This window comes from Kockiozyma suomiensis (genome assembly GCF_038497685.1).
Source record: "Kockiozyma suomiensis strain NRRL Y-17356 unplaced genomic scaffold V2V93scaffold_20, whole genome shotgun sequence".
In the NCBI taxonomy this organism is placed as follows: Eukaryota; Fungi; Ascomycota; class Lipomycetes; order Lipomycetales; family Lipomycetaceae; genus Kockiozyma; species Kockiozyma suomiensis.
The window spans coordinates 14,740-32,604 of NW_027117683.1; the positions used below are offsets into that span (position 1 = coordinate 14,740).

General features: G+C 43.2%; 5 protein-coding genes across 5 annotated transcripts; 2 read left to right on the top strand and 3 right to left on the bottom strand.

The window, feature by feature from the left end:
- Positions 1-17: 17 nt before the first annotated feature.
- V2V93DRAFT_135377 (uncharacterized protein) lies at positions 18-1,772 on the top strand. The gene is made up of 2 exons (XM_066906822.1): positions 18-1,228; positions 1,283-1,772. Exons 1-2 carry the CDS (start codon positions 479-481, stop codon positions 1,499-1,501), a joined length of 969 nt encoding a protein of 322 aa, XP_066763026.1. The 5' UTR covers positions 18-478; the 3' UTR covers positions 1,502-1,772.
- Positions 1,233-3,300, bottom strand: V2V93DRAFT_376450 (uncharacterized protein). Its single transcript, XM_066911750.1, has 2 exons — positions 1,885-3,300; positions 1,233-1,825 (listed from the first exon to the last, which is right to left on the bottom strand). Exons 1-2 carry the CDS (start codon positions 3,058-3,060, stop codon positions 1,577-1,579), a joined length of 1,425 nt encoding a protein of 474 aa, XP_066763027.1. The 5' UTR covers positions 3,061-3,300; the 3' UTR covers positions 1,233-1,576.
- Positions 3,281-10,931, bottom strand: V2V93DRAFT_395863 (uncharacterized protein; the record flags this gene model as incomplete). Its single annotated transcript, XM_066912523.1, has 11 exons — positions 3,281-8,509; positions 8,569-8,655; positions 8,714-8,899; positions 8,952-9,132; positions 9,180-9,607; positions 9,658-9,851; positions 9,912-10,051; positions 10,105-10,256; positions 10,305-10,400; positions 10,453-10,578; positions 10,632-10,931. 11 exons carry the CDS (start codon positions 10,929-10,931, stop codon positions 3,629-3,631), a joined length of 6,771 nt encoding a protein of 2,256 aa, XP_066763028.1. The 3' UTR covers positions 3,281-3,628.
- Positions 10,932-11,247: 316 nt separating this feature from the next.
- Positions 11,248-17,222, top strand: V2V93DRAFT_389017 (nuclear protein 96-domain-containing protein). Its single transcript, XM_066912346.1, has 5 exons — positions 11,248-11,488; positions 11,553-11,669; positions 11,721-15,178; positions 15,237-16,535; positions 16,595-17,222. The coding sequence occupies exons 1-5, from the start codon at positions 11,347-11,349 to the stop codon at positions 17,063-17,065; spliced, it is 5,487 nt and encodes a 1,828-aa protein (XP_066763029.1). The 5' UTR covers positions 11,248-11,346; the 3' UTR covers positions 17,066-17,222.
- V2V93DRAFT_376455 (uncharacterized protein) lies at positions 17,137-17,855 on the bottom strand. The gene is made up of 4 exons (XM_066911751.1): positions 17,662-17,855; positions 17,579-17,598; positions 17,463-17,513; positions 17,137-17,384 (listed from the first exon to the last, which is right to left on the bottom strand). Exons 1-4 carry the CDS (start codon positions 17,750-17,752, stop codon positions 17,268-17,270), a joined length of 279 nt encoding a protein of 92 aa, XP_066763030.1. The 5' UTR covers positions 17,753-17,855; the 3' UTR covers positions 17,137-17,267.
- Between the last annotated feature and the right edge of the window lie 10 nt (positions 17,856-17,865).

Sequence of the window (17,865 nt, forward strand, 5' to 3'; positions counted from 1 at the left end):
TTTTCCCCCTTGTCCCGCTGAAGCCGCACCCTGATTACCAAGCTTCCGTTCGCTTATTTATTTGTAGTCTCTACATTTATTGCTTTTTGTAGTTTCTTAATAAAGATAAGATGTATGATTGTTCTAATGCCAACAATTACACTGAAAATTATAACTATAATAGGGTATTGTTCTTATTGATATATGTGTAATGCTTTCATAGTGACCCTAAGGAGTATGGATTAATCAACTCAACTAAGCACTATTTACTTCAATTATAACGGTTAGGTTGCTATGTTTTTTATTTTTCTATTTCTCTACGTTTAAATTTACTTCAAAAATGTAGCAATTGCAATTGTTGTTGTTGAGAAACTGACAGTAACAACCCCTACTCACTCACTTTCTTCCACATAAACTATATTGTCTCTTGCCATTGTCACTCTTGATGAGATTCTTTACAGTCAGGCTAGCCATTCCTTTAGAAAATGACTAAGTGAAAATGCCTCCAAACCTGGCGACATTGCCAGCAGAGCTATACTTGAACATCTCAACCCATCTTTCATCCTCTGATATCATTGCTTTCCGCAGAGCGGTCCCTTTTGCCTCCGCAGTGCTAGCCCGTCCTGAATACTGGAAAAATAGATTTATTTCCGATTTTGGGATTGAAGGATATCAATATGCTTTGCGCATTCACGGGTGTCAATCATTTATTTCTTCCGAAGACTGGGACTTAGTGTATCGGGGTATGGTCACTCAATGGACATTCAATTTCGTTAATCGTCAGCAATGGGGTGTTGTTGCCTATGGTCAATTCCTAGATACTCGACCGGATCTTCAATCTTTGCATGGTTACTCTTTAGCCATTGAGCCAGGAAGTCCACTTACTTGGTATCATGTCTTTCGCAATATTAGGATCGCTCCTGGCACATATCGACTCTCCTGGCGCTTCAAATTTGGTCCAGATCGAAGCGGACTATGGTATCGCCGTGAGCGAAGCGCTTATCGATTCAACATTTACTTATACGAGTATGGGCTCAAGACCGGCGATGATGGTGCGGTTGTTGGATCAAGAAAGCTGGTGTTATCTGTCGCTATGGGAGATGCTCGTGGTGTTGTGCAGAATACGGGCCTATTTCATGATATCATTTTTGGTGAGTTTTCGGTACCAGGTGGGGAATCTGGACATGAATGGAGGATGATTTCGGTTGAAATACGTGAAACTGAAACGTTATTACATAAATTTGATTTTGTAAGTCTCCTTTTGCCTTTAAATAAAACGAGAGTTGAATTAATACAAGTATAGGCCCTCGATCAAGTCTGTTTGAAAAGAGTCGAACCAGGGGATAAACCATTTACGCATATACGCTCAAATGAACCATATCAGTCTGAACTTGACCAGAGAAGTTTGACTGTTGCTTCCGGACTTCGTGATATGATCAATGCTTTTCCGGAAAGCGCTATTTTACCGTTTTCTTTGAATCAGTCCGAATATATTAGGTTGATGCTAGGTCATACTGATTGATACGGTTTATTGTCTGGTGCAGAACATGATGTATCTAAAATCATATCTATCGGTATTCATCCTCCAACATCTAATTCAGACGTACTCTCCAAGCATTGCACTCTCTGGAAAGATATTAACCATTCTCTGCAATTCATCTATAACATCCTGGTTCCCTTTCACTCCTCCGGAATCCTTCTGGTCCACTTTCGAGGATGTGAGTGGTTTCATCCATTTCGGAGATTTCCACTTTTGACGTGACGTTTCTTTCGGTGTTGAAAGTGGCTTTGGAGTGAAATTGTCAGTGAGCGAAGCTATGCGTTCTAGCTTTAGCTGATCTAAAGCCTATAATCGAGTCATATTAAATCAATGCTACAAATGCCGTTGAATAAAAGAGAACTCACAAAAACAGTTTTAGGAAATAAGAAATCCGTTTCTCGTACCTCGACTAGTATCATACGCCATTCACCAGGAATTTCGGATGGCGGGATGTCGAATTCTGCAAATGCAACTGTATGAAAGCCTTCCTTGTCATCTAAAACACCGTCTAAATCAGGTAAATTTACCGAGGACAGTAATTTTTTTTTTGAGTGAATGCTCCATGACGAATTGGAAGATTCATAAAGATAAGTGTTGAAAGAAAAGTTTTGGTCAATACGTGGACCTTTCTCAGTTGTATCGCAATCATATTTAAATCTCCACTGAAGTTGATAGCGACCTGCAGCAACTTTGATATTTCGATACACATGATACCAGCATAGCTCATCATTCACAATTTCAAGAGCGGCTCCATAGAGCGAGTCTTGATTTGGTTTTCTGTCGATATACGTACCGCGCCAAACTATACCCCAATTGTTAAGAAAAAGAAAATTAAAAGTCCACTGTTCTGCGAAGCTTTTGTATATTGTTTCCCAGCGTAGTACGCATTCTTCTAATGTTGTAATCGGAAACTGATTAATGCTCAGACTAATATTTTCTAAAATGGAGTCAAGATATTGATGGCCCTCGAACCCAAAATCCTTAGCTATCTTGGCTTCATATTCTAGATTATGTGCAGAGATTATGTCGTTTAAAGTTGGCTTGTGTTTAGGTATGCGATGGGGAATGCGCATGGAAACAAATGACTTTAAGGTGCGAACGTTGTGCTTGTGATTGTTTCCTGAACCATCTTCTGCTTCTGCTTCTGCTTGCACTTCCTGGTCGGGTCCAACATTCGAAGTTTTTGGTAGATCATTTTCAGCTTCATTTTTTATATTGCCTGGATCTCTATCGTTCTGTTGATCAGATTGATCTTCGGATTTTCGCAAGTTATGCGTCGCATCTTCGTTAACAGCTTTCTCTTGACTAACAGTTCCTTCTTCAGAAGTCTCTTCTCTAGGACTTTCTATCGAGACGCTTTCATTGACAACTCTCAACTCCTTTGCTTCTTCATCTTCTTCATCAGAGATTTTCGTTAAAGGGACTTCAATTGAGTCAACTTTATCCCGCACTTCATCTGTAGTAATCGGAACCACATCCTCACTATACTCTGACGGATTAAGTGATTCAGTCACACTCAGACTAACTTGCGATGCATCCATACTCTCGAAATTGCATGAGAGTAGAATGGTGTCTATCTAATGTTGCATAAGTTTATTGAAGACTACTTTAGTAGATGGTTCCCGTATTACCCGGAGAGCTATCAGCTTGAGCCGCATTGGATAGCGTGTTAATCGTAAGCGAGAATTTGCCTGCGGTAACATTTCTTCATATATTTTTGTAATCGCATTTTAATTATAGTAATCCGTGATATATCTAGAAGAGAAGAAGTAACCGTTATATATATAAACGAGCGCGCAGCTACTTCTGGAAGATACTGGCGAAGGAGTTGATAGGGTTTTATCATTAAAAACCCTACGACTCATAGCTCATAAGATTTGCGAGTATTCTTATGCGGGAGAATATTTCTGAATTTGGAATTGGATGACCAGACTTCTGATTTCATTTTGTGAAAGTAATCTTAGACGGTCAAAATTTCGAGGCAGATATGTTTGGCAAAGCTATATACTTTGCCTACCGATTAGACTGCTAAAGATAGCAGTTAATGACGGTGCAAGCATATATAAATATTTACAATCATAATATCATTTATAATTATATAACACAAAACTAAATCACTATCGCATGCATCAGACTATCCAGCATCCTGAGCCCATAAAACTCCGCCACCCGTCTATACACTTCTAACTTACTTCTAATCTCCTGCGCAGATGTCGTCAATTCCCATTCTCCAGAACAAACGCAGTGATCAGATAAGTTATCCTCTTTGATCTGTTTACACTTGCCGCAGCGTAAATCCTGAGTTTGGTAGATTGTGACGAACGACATCACTTCACTGATCATCCGCTCTTCGATAGCTAGTCTGTCGAATTCTCGCGCGCAATGTTTACATTTCCATGCAGGAACATGCACACGTTGTTCTTGCTCGCCGAGTTCAGCAGCAGCTGATACAGACGATGAAGGCATCAAGGTCTCGTCACGGCAAAAGTCAAGTTCACACTCGAGAGAGCAAGAATTGCATATCTGCACAAGCTTAAGCGATGTACTAGGATTCTTGAAAATACCTTGATCACTAAACTCTTTGACTTCAAACAACGCCAGTAATTCACGACGCACTACTCGCACTTCAAGATTGAACTCGCGTACAAGACTAAACACAGCGCATAAACTCTTGACGAGCTCCAGTGTCGCATTAGTAGCCTTTAAATGCGATCCAGGTAATTCTGGAAAGGCAAAGGCTGAAGCAACGGCTTTTTCGTCCATGTCAGCATCAGTTTGTCGACGAATCAAATGTATTACTCTTTTCTTGAGTTGTTTCTGGAGTCCTAGAACAGTGCCTTTTGCAAAATAATCATTATCTGCACGCGTTCCGCGTAATTGAGTAGGCCGGGGCGTAGAGCTCAGATTATATCCCGCACCAAGCTCTTCAATTTTCGCACGATGCATAAGTTCAACAAAGTCTTGCACCCATGAAGCGAACTCTGCTTGCAGCATCTCCGGTAAAAAGCTCTGAATATGCCAGCTCATTTCCAAAGTATATCGCTGCGCTGCTTCGTCTACCACGTCCGCACAAGAAAAACCACCATAGTTGACATCGTCCATCCACAACAAGTAGTCCCAATATCGAGTAATTTGCAAGTCAAGAAAATTGAATAACGGCTTTGCGCAAATCGACTTTACGACATATTGAGCGTATGCGTATGCATTGCTCACAGCCGGTTTCGTCGTCTTGACGACAAGCTTATCCGGTCGTGCGTACACAATTTGTGACCCAACACGTCTAAACTCTGCAAGTAACTGCAGAAAGGCTTTGCGTGATAGATTGCGTACATGGTATTGCAACACCGGATCATATAGTCTAGACTCGGCACTTGATACCCAACGCACAAAGTTGTTTACCATCACATCCGCATTCTTGTCCTGCTTCAAAGCTTCCTCCCACCATTGCTTAACCAGATCCCGAAGTACAGCAATAGCTGGTGCTGAAGATGCGTTCTCCATAAATGACACGCTCGCTGATTCGCCTGCGCCTCCGGTACCAGTTACACTCATATTCGCGTTATCAGTGCCTTCCATCTCGTTAATAAGCGCAGAAGTAAGCACGGTATTGATTACCAGATTTTTGACTGAAATTTCTATACAAACTTCCTCATACGAGCTCGCATTATTCACTACCGGCATTTCAAGATTCTCGGTAATCAGCAGTGATTGATCTTTTTGTCGACCACCACGATCGGGGAATGGCGTGGGTGACCACCATAATATAACACCAGCCTCCTGCAACTTTCGAGCGTACTGCACATCAATCACCAGTCGTGTATCATCCGGCGTCAGGTTTCCAAGCGGAATATTAGAATACCGCGCTACTTCCATCATCTCGGCTATTCGTCTGCCAAGTCCGAGATAATGCAGCGCAAGTCGTCGAGCAAACGGTAGCTGCCATCCCAAAGGCGGCAACGCTAAATCCGTTTGTGACGGCAAAAATTTAAGCACCGGCATATCTCGTACAGCGCTAAAATCCCGCTCAATACTTCTTACTCTTGGACTCATAAGAGCTAGTAGAGCCTGACTGCCACTGTCTGAATAAAGCTTGATAAGACGCGCCGAAACTGCCCGCTTCATACGTTTCAAGCTTGAGCTTTGGTCAACATTAAACTTGAACGATTCTTGCACTTTGAAAGTTTCGTTGTCAATCTGATTACGTTCCTTCATTTGCTCGTATTGAGCCTGGTAGACATTTTCCATATTTGGGAATTGCTGCTGCTGCCTTGTTGATGACTCGTAAATATATACATCCGCTCGTTCATCAAAAGAAGAAAAGATTGCAAACACCTGACGGTCGCCGGTCACCATGTGATAAAGAAAAATGACTTTAAACGACAGCGCTCTAAGGTAATCTGCACTTGGGGCACATTTAATCAAAGAGCTAACGTCAAAGCCTGATTCAAGACCTTTGCCGAGCACGCCCTTCTTTGTCATATCAATCTGGCAAGAATTTCCAATATCAAGAACAACGCGAGTAACGCCGTCAATACTGGCTTCGTAAACACCGTCTACACTATGATGTGTGAAAATGCTATTTGATTTCTGATTCTCGGTGATATAGAAGTCCTCCTTCATCGTGAATCTAAACAAACGGGACGAGTTGTTGCCATTCGGAAGCGTATAATTGACTTTTTCTACAGTCATATCATGCACCTGTAGATCTGGATAATCGTCATTCTTGAAATCGACATACACTTTCCGATTGACCTTTAGCGTCACGCACTGTATTCGACCAGTGATCATCACCCAGCATTTTAATTCTCCGGAGACGTCAGACCCAGCAACCTGCAAGATCTGCCACTCTTTACCGTATCGTGTCTCAGCCTGGTTCTTTAGGAAACTAGAAACCTCACCTGCATTTGAGCGATGTGAAATCATACTGTTGCCAAATAGATGCTGGCGCCGCTGCCGTGCTTGACGTTGGATTTTCCATTTCTTCTTCATATATGCTAGCCATTCTTCGTAATCATCATTGATATCAGGCTGCACTAACGGTAGAGATGCAAAGAGGGCCTCTGTATCGTCGATATTGCTGTTCGCTTGCCTTTGTTTACGTTTAGACGTCACTTTAGCCAAAGATCCTCGAGCTTTTGATACCGCCGCCGCGGCAGCCACTTCGCCTGATGAAAGAATGTCTTCCAAATCGCCAATTTTTTTTGCAGTATTTGTGACATCTTCCAAAGGCTTGACTGCAAACGTGTCTAAAGACAATTGCTTACCACCTTCCAGACGCTGAAGTCTTTTATGAAGCCAGTCGGGATGCCTAACGCGAGGCACAGGATTAGTAACTTTCTGCAAAGCAGCTGGAATGGTGATAATCTTCTGAATCACAGATGCGAGACGCTCGCGATAATACTCCCAGTCAATCAGATCTCTTGGGTCAAATTCTGTAAGCGATGTATCTTTTAGCCACCTACGCAGGAAATGGCTTTTGATGCTTTCTTCAGCAGAAAAAATAGCGACTGGAATAGCGCGCTCGGTGACCGGTGCAGATCTCGGTTTCTCGGAAATGATGTATTTGCAATTGAGTCCCTTATCTTTTACCATTTGATCACCCAAAAACTCTGCTAAGCGTTTCGCTGTTGAAATAGAAGTTGATTTCTGCGCACCGTAATCCTCTAGCGATCGAGACATACTGCGATTTTCGCAAATCAAGTCAATGAGCTCGTCATCGGCTAATGTAACACCCTTCGAGTCAAGAACATCTAGCCATCGATTTGAAACTTTTGCCACGCTTGCATAGCACTCTTCAAGAGTTGTCCCATCCAAGAAAACTTTGAAAATCTGTGACTGAAAAATCTTGATGAGTCGCAACTCGCCACGACGCTTGACTTCGAACCCCTTGAGTTCAGCAAGAGAACCGTCATCATTGAAAACAGCATATCGTTTCTTCAAATTCTTGTCTTCTTCTTTCGATGTAGGAAGAATCATTGCACGATAAGGACCATCTACTTCAAAAAAGATACTGTTCTCGCTCTTGACATTGTACTTGAATGTCTCGGGGTCAACTAGCGTCTGATATTGATTATTTGTAAATTTATCATGAACGAGATGATTAAGCATCGCACAAGGATAAGACATAAATATCTGCTTGCCATCTTTCAATTTGAATGAATAATTCTCAGGAAAGGACTTTGGCAAAATGCACCAAATTCCGTCAGTATCAAGTTCAAGAGGTCGACCAATCTTCTCAACCAGAGCACGCGCCATCTGAATAATCGTTGCACCAGTTAGACAAGTAACACCAGCCATCTCCATAGAGTACCAACGAGAACCCTTGCGCATGACGTAGCCATAGAAAGAATTTAAAATGACTTTATGAGCCAGCTGAAGAGAATCGTAAAGAATGACCATCTTCTTTGCCTCCTCACGTGCAAAAGCATCATTTCTGTCTACTTTCTCCAAATTTCTCTTCCACACCTTCTGCTGATTTTTATATTCATATCGGCGATCGCGGAAGTCTCGAACAGTATCAGCGTAAAATGGATTCTCGCGTTGGCAAATAATAGCTTCTCGTTCAGTAGTTGTTGTCTCCTTGATTTTGTGATAGACTTTGCGGGAGTAATCAGATAGCCGCTTCTTTACAAGTGCATTTTGCTCCGACATTGCCAAGTCACTGAATGCCCTCGGAGGCTGATTTGGAAATCGTGGCGGAAAAGTTTCATTCTGCAAGGTCCGTCTGATCATGTTGTACTCATCTTTCTTTGCCGGAAAATACTCACCTCTCCAAGACCATGGCAGCCTTCTGTCACAAGTTTTTCCAGGACGATTAAAGTCACAGGTTGCGCAGTCGGCTTCCGTGATCATCGAGTCAGGTTGGAGGCGATTCGTAATCATGATATTGGGGTACATTGACGATACATCCAAGTGATAGATTAAAGGACACTCTTTACGCTTATGGTTGGTTTTTAGTTCTTGAAGTTTGTCGGCAATTTGTCCACGTATCTATGATATCTGTCAGTAAGCAGGATAATGAAATACATTACAACAAATTTTAAGCATACCTCCGCGTAGTTGGTCACATCGTCAAGCTTTTTGCTCGATTCGACTTCAATCGTAAACTTCAAAGCACCATCAAGCTCATTCAGCAACTAACATAGTATGAGTCAGTAATATGCTTCTGCTGGTGATCATTCAATAGCGACTCACTTTATCAATGGTGTTAGGATCAACATCAAAGCTCGAAGGAATATCACTTCGGAAAACCCCAGCTTCCAGGCTCTCCACATGCCCTCCTACATACGTCTCACTCTCTAGAAGATGACCTTCGTAGAACCTTTCGCTGGCCTCTTTGTGTTTATTCGGCAATATAATATTTCCTTGGTAAGCTTGAACCTGCATCATGCGTCAGTATCACGATTAGCATATAGCAGTAGCTGATACGCACCATCAGCAGCATCTCGCACAATGTTCCAGTTCCCTTGCGCAATACCTCGTCTGGATTAAGCGGAATAATATTGCAGAGCGAGAAAATGAACGGATGAACATATTTCATGTACAGATAATAGGTAGCAACAGCATCAGACACGGAATACTCCGAGAGAATCTGTGGGTGTTCGGCCGCGTATCTAAAAGTTATTAGAGCATGAATTAATACTTTTGCCATTGCACATACCTTGTCATAAGTTCGGGGTCAAGCTCTTTGGGATCGTAGCCCATCTTTGCAGTTGTAACTGCTTTAAGACCCTGGCTACCTTGAGGTAGATACGAGTCACGCTTCACCCATCTGAAAGCATCCATATGGCAGCAATAGGAAGACTTATACTCGTCCTCGTTATCTTTTTGGAAGCCAATCTCTCTGTACATGTCAATACCATGAACCTTTGCGCGGCCTTCAACGAATGGCCAGTCAAAGAAATCACCGTTATAAGTCACAATAACAGTCGGTTTAGCCTCTTTCACATGGTCAAAGAAGCGCTCGAGAACTGCTTTCTCGTCTTTTTCATTAAAAATAGTGAATAAACCTTCATATTCTGGCTTGGGAGTGTATTCGAAATCCTCTATATCCTCCGACACGATTTCACGATTGGTTATTAAAAATCCCTACTTCCATTAGTATAGACCGAATGTGAAGGAGAGTTCAAAGAGCATACATCACCGTCGATCATGTATGAAATCATCATAATCTTGTCAATCTGGACGTCAGGAAACTTAAGTGGCAGCTTAGTGGTTTCAATATCAAACGCCAGGACAACTGGATCAGGACGCGTAAGACGTTCCGGCATCTCCTTTATCGTTATTTCGCCATGGGTAGCTTCAACAGTGTACCATTTTCCAATGCGAATGTCTAGGATGTGTCAGTCACCGAAACCATATGATGCATGGCCAACATTGACCAGAAATATACCTTCATCAATTGCAGTCCGCACATGATACGGAACATCATACTCCCTAATATCTGTGATAAAATCTGTGACATCAACTTCTTTCGAAAATTTAGTCTGTGTGGAGAGCTCAGTAAACTCGTTGTCTAATTCCGTGTCACCGCTTTACAGCAACGTTAGCTCTGTTTTCTATGTAAGACCACTATAGAGACTTACGTCATGGTATCAGCGTAAACATCCATCGCATCAAGCATCTTTTTATTTTTCTCCGCAAGAGGCAGCAACTCGCGACGAACGTTGAGAAGATTCTTGACATTCGCAAAAATAATTTTAATGAAGGTTCTCTTATATCCCATAATATGGTTTGGCTATATGTTGTTAGTTGCAGTCATAAAACTCTTTTTAAGAACACTGACCATATCCAGATCTTCTTTCAGAACCCGCGATGTGGTCACAACTAGGCCTTCGTATTTGCGACGAATATACTCTTCAACGTCAGTTTCTCGACCAGCCTACAGAAGTTAGTGATCGAGTGTTCTTAGTTGTAATCAAAATGTTTATTACTTTGCAGCCGACGAGGAAGTACGGATTGAACTTGAGGGTAGCTTTGAAGTTCTCGCCGTCTTGTCCAAGGAAATAGTAGTTCACCGCAGCAAGCCCATCTCGTTCTTCGCCCTCTTGTAAAGAAGTCTAAAACCATCACGTCAGTTACGAACACCAATAATAGTCTAGCATATACATACACTGTGCATGTTGATCAGCCAGCCCACTTTCGCGGGACCCATATCATAGAGATCAAATCCCATATTACGGTCAATTTCAGCCTCTAACAGCAGAGAATCGTAGGTTTCCATTGCCGATGTCGCATCCATTGGCAAGGCTGACTGACTCGAAAAAACTTGACTTGAGCGGTTGCTGTTATTCGAGCCTCCATTGCGACCATTATATCCCCCACGCGTGTTCGAGCGCGATCCTCCACGGCCTGAATTGGACGTGTAGCGTGAAGACGGACGCGAGTCTGTCCGCTTCCAGGTCGTCGACATCACGTCTTTTTAGCAACTGGTATGCTAAAAGTATTGCCTGATTAGAAACAGAGCGGATATGGGAATGACTGCAAGATAGTTAAAATCCCGGAGAAACCAGAGCCCTCCGCCTTTTGACGCGTCCAAAAAGTAAATTTAAAGTTTATACACGCGGCGAGCAAAGTCTGCACAGATATTATTTGCATTTAGCACCATATCTGAGAAATAGTATCTAATTTAATACATGGAATAAACGCGACAACATCTTGCACTTAAACTCAGGTTAGGGCTCTACAACGTGTGTGTGTATCGCGTACCTCTTCGCAAGGTTTTTTGATCTCTGTCGTCTACTACTGTTCTTCCTCGACATTTATCAGCATCGGACCTTTAGCGACTGTTGATATTATCGCTGGGCAGATAATAGACCTGTGCGGCAATGTTTGGTCAGTCGGGTGGTACTGGATCCGCCTTTGGTGGCTTCAACAACAGCAATAACAACACAAATCAACAATCCTCTTTATTTGGTAACAACAATTCGACTCCCACTCCAGGCTTCGGCTCAAATACTGGCACAACTGGTGAGTCGGCTTAATTGAAATGAAAATCTTCTGTTTTTTAATAACCTCTGACATGATGATACAGGGGGCTTTGGTCAGTCGAATGCTTTCGGATCCAACACAACACCGACCAATGGTGGTTTATTTGGCCAAAACAATAATAATAATAATAATAACAATAGCAATCAATCATCCGGATTTTGTATGTTTATCAATCTGTGATGAGTAATGCAGACTACTGACAAATATTTAGCTGGATTTGGAACCGCCTCTCGACCTACATTTGGTGCTGCATCAACTGGGTTTGGTGCAAACAATACCAACTCTGGCGGTGGCCTTTTTGGATCAACCCAAGCGGCCAATACAAACACTACCTCTCCGTTTGGCGGCGGTAACGCTTTTGGATCCACCAACACCACCACCAGTCCATTTGGACAGAATACCAACGCGTCCGGTGGATCTAGCCTGTTTGGATCTACGCCGGCCAAGCCTGCATCAGCTTTTGGTGGATTTGGGTCGGCAACTTCCAATACACCGCCTGCTACTGGGTTTGGCGGTGGGTTTGGCGCAGCTAATGGTGCTACCAACCAGGGCACTGCGGTTACCCCGTTTGATCCTTTGAAGGAAAAAGAACCCGCTTCTAATGTAACCAGTATCTACCAAAGTATTTCTTGCATGCCAGCGTATCAGAAGTTTTCATTTGAAGAACTTCGAGAGCAAGATTACGCTCAAGGTAGACGGTATGGAAATACTACCGGCGCTGGCGCATTCGGCAAGCCGACCGGTTTCGGATCAGGCACTTTCGGTCAGCCTACAAGCGCTTTTGGTCAACCCGCGAACAATTCGCCGAGTCCTGGCTTATTTGGTAACAACAATGCTAGCAACAATACATCCGGAGGATTTGGATCTTCCAATGCGTTCGGTGCAAATAACAACAACACGTCAGGTGGACTATTTGGACAAAAACCTGCAACCGGTGGATTGTTTGGGTCAACAAACACGAATCCTTCCGCAACTGGTGGCGGACTGTTTGGAAACACCAACACTGGCGCTTTTGGTTCTACAAATGCTGCTACCTCAGCTCCGGCATTTGGACAATCAAATACAGCAACATCCTTTGGTGGTTTTGGTGCTAGCAATAATCAGGCTAAGCCTGCATTTGGCACCGGTGCCACCGGTGGATTTGGTGGATTTGGAGCATCGAGTAATAATACCTCTGCTGCTCCAGCCTTCGGTAGCGGTACCCCATCCGCATTCGGCTCCACAAATAACAACACAGGTACTGGGCTCTTTGGCAATACAAATGCAAATACCGGATTTGGGCAAACCAATACGTCAGCGCCTTCGACATTTGGCGGATTTGGAACAACCAACAACACTGCCACCAGTCAGCCTTCTACTTTTGGCGGGTTTGGTGCTACTACCAATAACAATAACAATAATAGCAATCAGGCCAAGCCTGCTTTTGGTGGGTTTGGAAGTGGATTCGGCGCCACTAACAATACTACCTCCGCCCCGTCGCTCTTTGGTCAAAATAATCAAAACAACCAGCAAAAGCCAGCATTTGGATTTGGTCAGACGCAACCCAATCAGCAACAGGCTCAGACTGGTGGACTTTTTGGTAGTACCACTAATGCGCAGCCTGCGGGTGCGTCATTGTTCGGCAATACCAACTCTAACGCAAATACTTCCGGGGGACTTTTTGGCGCGGCTAATAACAATACTCAGTCTTCGGGTGGTTTGTTTGGTGCAAAGCCGCAGACTGGTGGCTTGTTCTCGTCCACTCAGCCTCAGCAGACTGGCGGTCTATTTGGCGTTGGTAATAATGCTTCTACGGGTGGATTTGGTGCAACCAACAATAATTCAATGTTTGGCAATTCCGGCCAGCAACAAGTTAGCTCTATGTTTGGTGGTTCCCAAAATGGCTTGGGTTTGCAGCAGCAAAACCCTCTTCAAGCCTCGATCGACCAAAATCCGTTTGGCGCAAATCCGCTCTTCTCTACAGCTGGACAGAATCCAAATTCACCTGGTCCTATCGCTACTCCGATTTCCAATGGTGCTCAGAAAAAGAAGCCCGCTTTGTTGCCGACGTACAAGCTGTCTCCTCGTCCAGCTTCTAGCCCGCGCCCGAAGGCAGCTGTTACGCGCTCTTCGTCGGGAAGTATTTCCTCGGCAAGTGGTTCTTCGGCACCATTAATGTCTAAGAGTTTGCTATTTGACGGACTTGCGGATAAGGCTATCCTCTCATCCGAGGCTTTCAGCCCTCGCAATGATATCAGAAAGCTTGTTATTGATAAACGTGTCACGGAATCTGATTTGCTGACTGGAGGCGGTGATCTTTCCAAATACGTTGATACTCCGTCTAAAGAGCCTAAGGAGCCAGTCAAGTCAAACACTATGCCTGAAATGAAAGAATTGCCTACCGGTTCTTCTATTTTTGCGAAGACAGCACCTGTTGTCGAGAAGGAAGCCCCTGCGACTCCTGCTGTCGCTTCTGCAGCTGATAAGGCGATTTCTAACACTGCAAATACTCTGCAGCCAGCTCATAACTATAGCAGCCCCGCATATGATAGCGACGGATACTGGAGTTACCCTAGCAGATCGGCTCTAAGGAAGATGAGCTTGAAAGAATTATCTCATGTCGAAGACTACCAGGTTGGAAGGAGGGGATACGGAGAAGTCACTTTCAATTCTCCCGTTGATCTTTCTACTTTTGCGCATCCTGAGCAAATTCCTGGGCAGTATGTGATTTTTGGAAAGAAGACATGCACTGTCTATCCCGACGATCACAACAAGCCCGAAGTCGGAAAAGGTCTTAATGTACCAGGAACAGTCACTCTTGAAAATTGCTGGCCTACCAAGAAGGACACTAAGGAGCCTATTCTTGACCCAGACCATCCGGCTGTTCCTCGTCACCTTCAGCGCCTTAAGTCAGTTCCAGGAACGAAATTTCTAACTTACATGGCGGATAAAGGAACCTGGGTGTTTAGCGTAGAGCATTTTAGTGTGTGGGGATTGTTAGATGACAGTGGCGATGAGTATGACGAGACTTCAGAGCCTGTGAAGGTGACCATTCAGCCTGAGTCTCAGACCCAGTCAGCGTTGCGATTTCCTGCCGTCCAGAAACCAGCTGTTTATGGGTTTTCGCCGATGAAGACTGATGACGTACCATTTATGACGCCACAAAAAGCTACTGCTGATGTTTCCATGTCATCGCCTGCTGAATATGACGCTTCTCCTAGTCTGGCTAGATTACCAGGGGGATGGAATGCATCAATGTCCTCTCAAGCTCAGCAGCATCCTTTTTTAGCAGGAGGGGACACCTTTAAGATTAGCCAGCCATCTGTCGATTCTGAGTTTCGTCCTTCTTACCAGGAGGAGGAAGAAGAGATGATCTCGGATGAAGACAAGGAAGAGGCTCATCAAGAGGACGATGAAGGTGTCCCCGATAACGGGTCGGTCTTGGGACGGGAAGATGAAAATTATGATGATTATGAATTGGAAGAGAAAACGTTTAAGCCGGTTGACGTTCCAGTTGGTCATGATTGGATTGAACAGCTTGTGTTCGCTGATAAAGCGTCGAGCTTGTGGAATGAAGCTGAAACCACAAGACTTGGTTGGCTGGAAGAGACGAAGTTTACAAATCGTCTTGAAGACTTCAAGTTTTCGTTTGCTGATCTTGATTCTGCTATTTTTGGCGGTGATCGATTTGTATGTTATCCTTGTGTTTTTAAAGAAGGTTTGATACTGATGATTTTGGATTATTTAGTTTGAGAAATCCGCAGAAGCCGAAGCTCAAGCTAAAGCCGCTGAGGCTGAGGCTGTTGAAGCGAAGGCGAGTAAGTCTCTATTTGCATTGTCAGGGAAAGAGATGGTTCCTCGGTCTTCGTTCGATATCGCAATTCCTGCTAGTGGATTTGATTTTCTTCGAGTACATCTCAATAACTCGGTGGTCACGTTTAGAGAAGCTGCGCTACCGTTGTTTCGTCCTAGGCTGACTTTGACGTTTTCAGAGGTGTATAACTTTTATAATCAAAAGATTGGATCGGATGATTTTGTGAAGAATGTCTGGAAGTTGGCCAGTATATTGTTTGATGAGATAGTCATGGATCCGCTGCTTGTGAATCCTGCTGCTGATCAAAATGTTGCGGCAGAGTTGATTCGCAAGTCACAGCTTTCTGAGTTTTTGGAAGAACTTGTTGAGAAGGATGTGTCGAGTGATTTACAGAAATTACCGCGCGAAGAGGCTGTTTTTGTACTTCTTTCGGGACATCAGGTTGAGCAGGCTTGCTTGGAAGCAGTGAAAGATTCTAATCTGCATCTGGCTACTCTGGTGTCGTTAATTGGTGGTGATGCAGACTTCCGCCGCGATATAAAGAATCAGATTAATGACTGGACAATGAGACAAGTGTTGTCTCATATTCCTGCTTCGATTCGTAAGGTCTATGAGTTGATGTCTGGAAATACATCTATTGCTACAGGTTCTGGCGGATTCGTTGAAGATGTGGTATCTGACATTTGTGTTTCCAAGGGCTTGAATTGGCAAAGAGCGTTTGGCCTTCGTCTGTGGTACGAGATTTTCGAGGAAGATAGTATCGAAAAGGCGGTTACTGCCTATGAGACTGCATTCAACTCCATTACTGATGTTGCTTCTCCGGATATGGGCTCGTCCGTCAAGGATACGCTTTACGAGTTGCTTAAGCTTTACGCTGATAAATCCTATGCAGTCGAGTCTGCCGTAATTCCACTTTCAGATGGCCAGGCCCTTGATATGTCGGTATCATGGCAAATTTTTAATATTTTATGCCGTGTTAAATCAATACGGACGGCTACACAGGCGAGTGTTTTGAGTGGCGACAAGCTAAGTGTGGATTTCGCCTTTCAACTGGAGAGTGCTGGCGAGTGGATGCAAGCACTTTTTGTGTTGCTGCACGTTGACGATGTTACAATTTGTCGGAAAGCGGTGCAAGATTTGTTGAATAGGCATGTTAAAGACATGAACGCGGAGACGGAAGCGTATTTATTAAATACGTTGCATTTACCGTTGAAAATGCTTTTAACCGCTAAGGTGAGTTATTTACTTTTTTTTATTGCAGTAAAGGAAATTCGGCTGACTAAATTACGTAGGCATTACACGCACATCACGCGGGTGAATCCGTTCAAGAGGCACAATACCTCCTTGCTGCCGCCGAGTGGGAACAAGCTCATGAGGTGATTATTCGTACGGTTGGGCCGCAGGCCGTTATTTCTGAGAATGTAGATGACTTGTTGTCGCTACTCAGCAGCTTTGAAGACGTTGGCGATATTCCAAATTGGAATACTGGTGGACAGATATATCTGGATTATATAGTCTTGATGAAATCGCCAAGCTTTGATCTTTTCAAAACTCTTGATGTCTATGAAGTAGCTGAGGAAGCAGAAGATGTTCAGTCTTGGTGGCCGAAATGGATCAGAGGGATCCCGGTGCAAGACGTGAGTTTGAAAGATTCTCTGTTCAGGCTGAGAGATAGTCTTGTGATTGTTGATATTGATGCGTTAGAGTTTGAGAGCGTGGTTGCTGTGCAAGAGATGGCGAAGGTTGTTGGTGTCGATGTGTGATGTGTATGAGTTAAGAATAAAAGCCTGTATTGATACGATATATTGCATTTGTTTGAAAGTTATTGAAAGCGTGTTTGAAATAATAATGTTTCATTAGTTTGTGTGTTTCTTTATATAAACAATCCATAGTTGAGAAATTTAACCCTGATTATATGACAACAGATACTATGTACAAGAAAAAAAAAGTAGATGAAAGGAAAGATTATTTTTTGCCAATTTCCTCATTCAACTCATCCTGCGTTCGGCCACCGACTTCGAACGGCGCATCTTCTCTAGATTTATCGAGCATATTTTTGATTCCTCTAGCAGTGAGTGCTTTCTTTAGATATCAATGATATTAGCCTTTGCACATATTCGCTGGGTACATATGCGTATGAAGAAAGTAGGAGATACATACGCCAAGACAGGCTTTATAGTCTTCGTATAATTGTTCGCATGGGTTCATTGCCTTAGTGTACACTGTCAATTATGACGTCCATATTGTGCGATAATTTTTCAGCAAATAAAACTTACACCTTTCCCTTTTAAAAATTCTATCAAACAAAGATTAGATAAACTGAAAAGAGAAAGAAAAAGATAATAATAGGGAAATTTACTTTCACTATACCACTCATTAAAACAGTTGTCATACTTTGTCTTGACTTCGTTACACTCGGGAGCAAAACTTGCGGACATCAGGTTTCCCATGTAATATGCTACTATTTTCACAAGAAAGTAAGGAAATAATTCAAAAGAAATAAGAGGCGTTGAGCAGATATAAATCAGATAGAGTAAAGAAAGAAGAGCAGTGCCGAAATTGA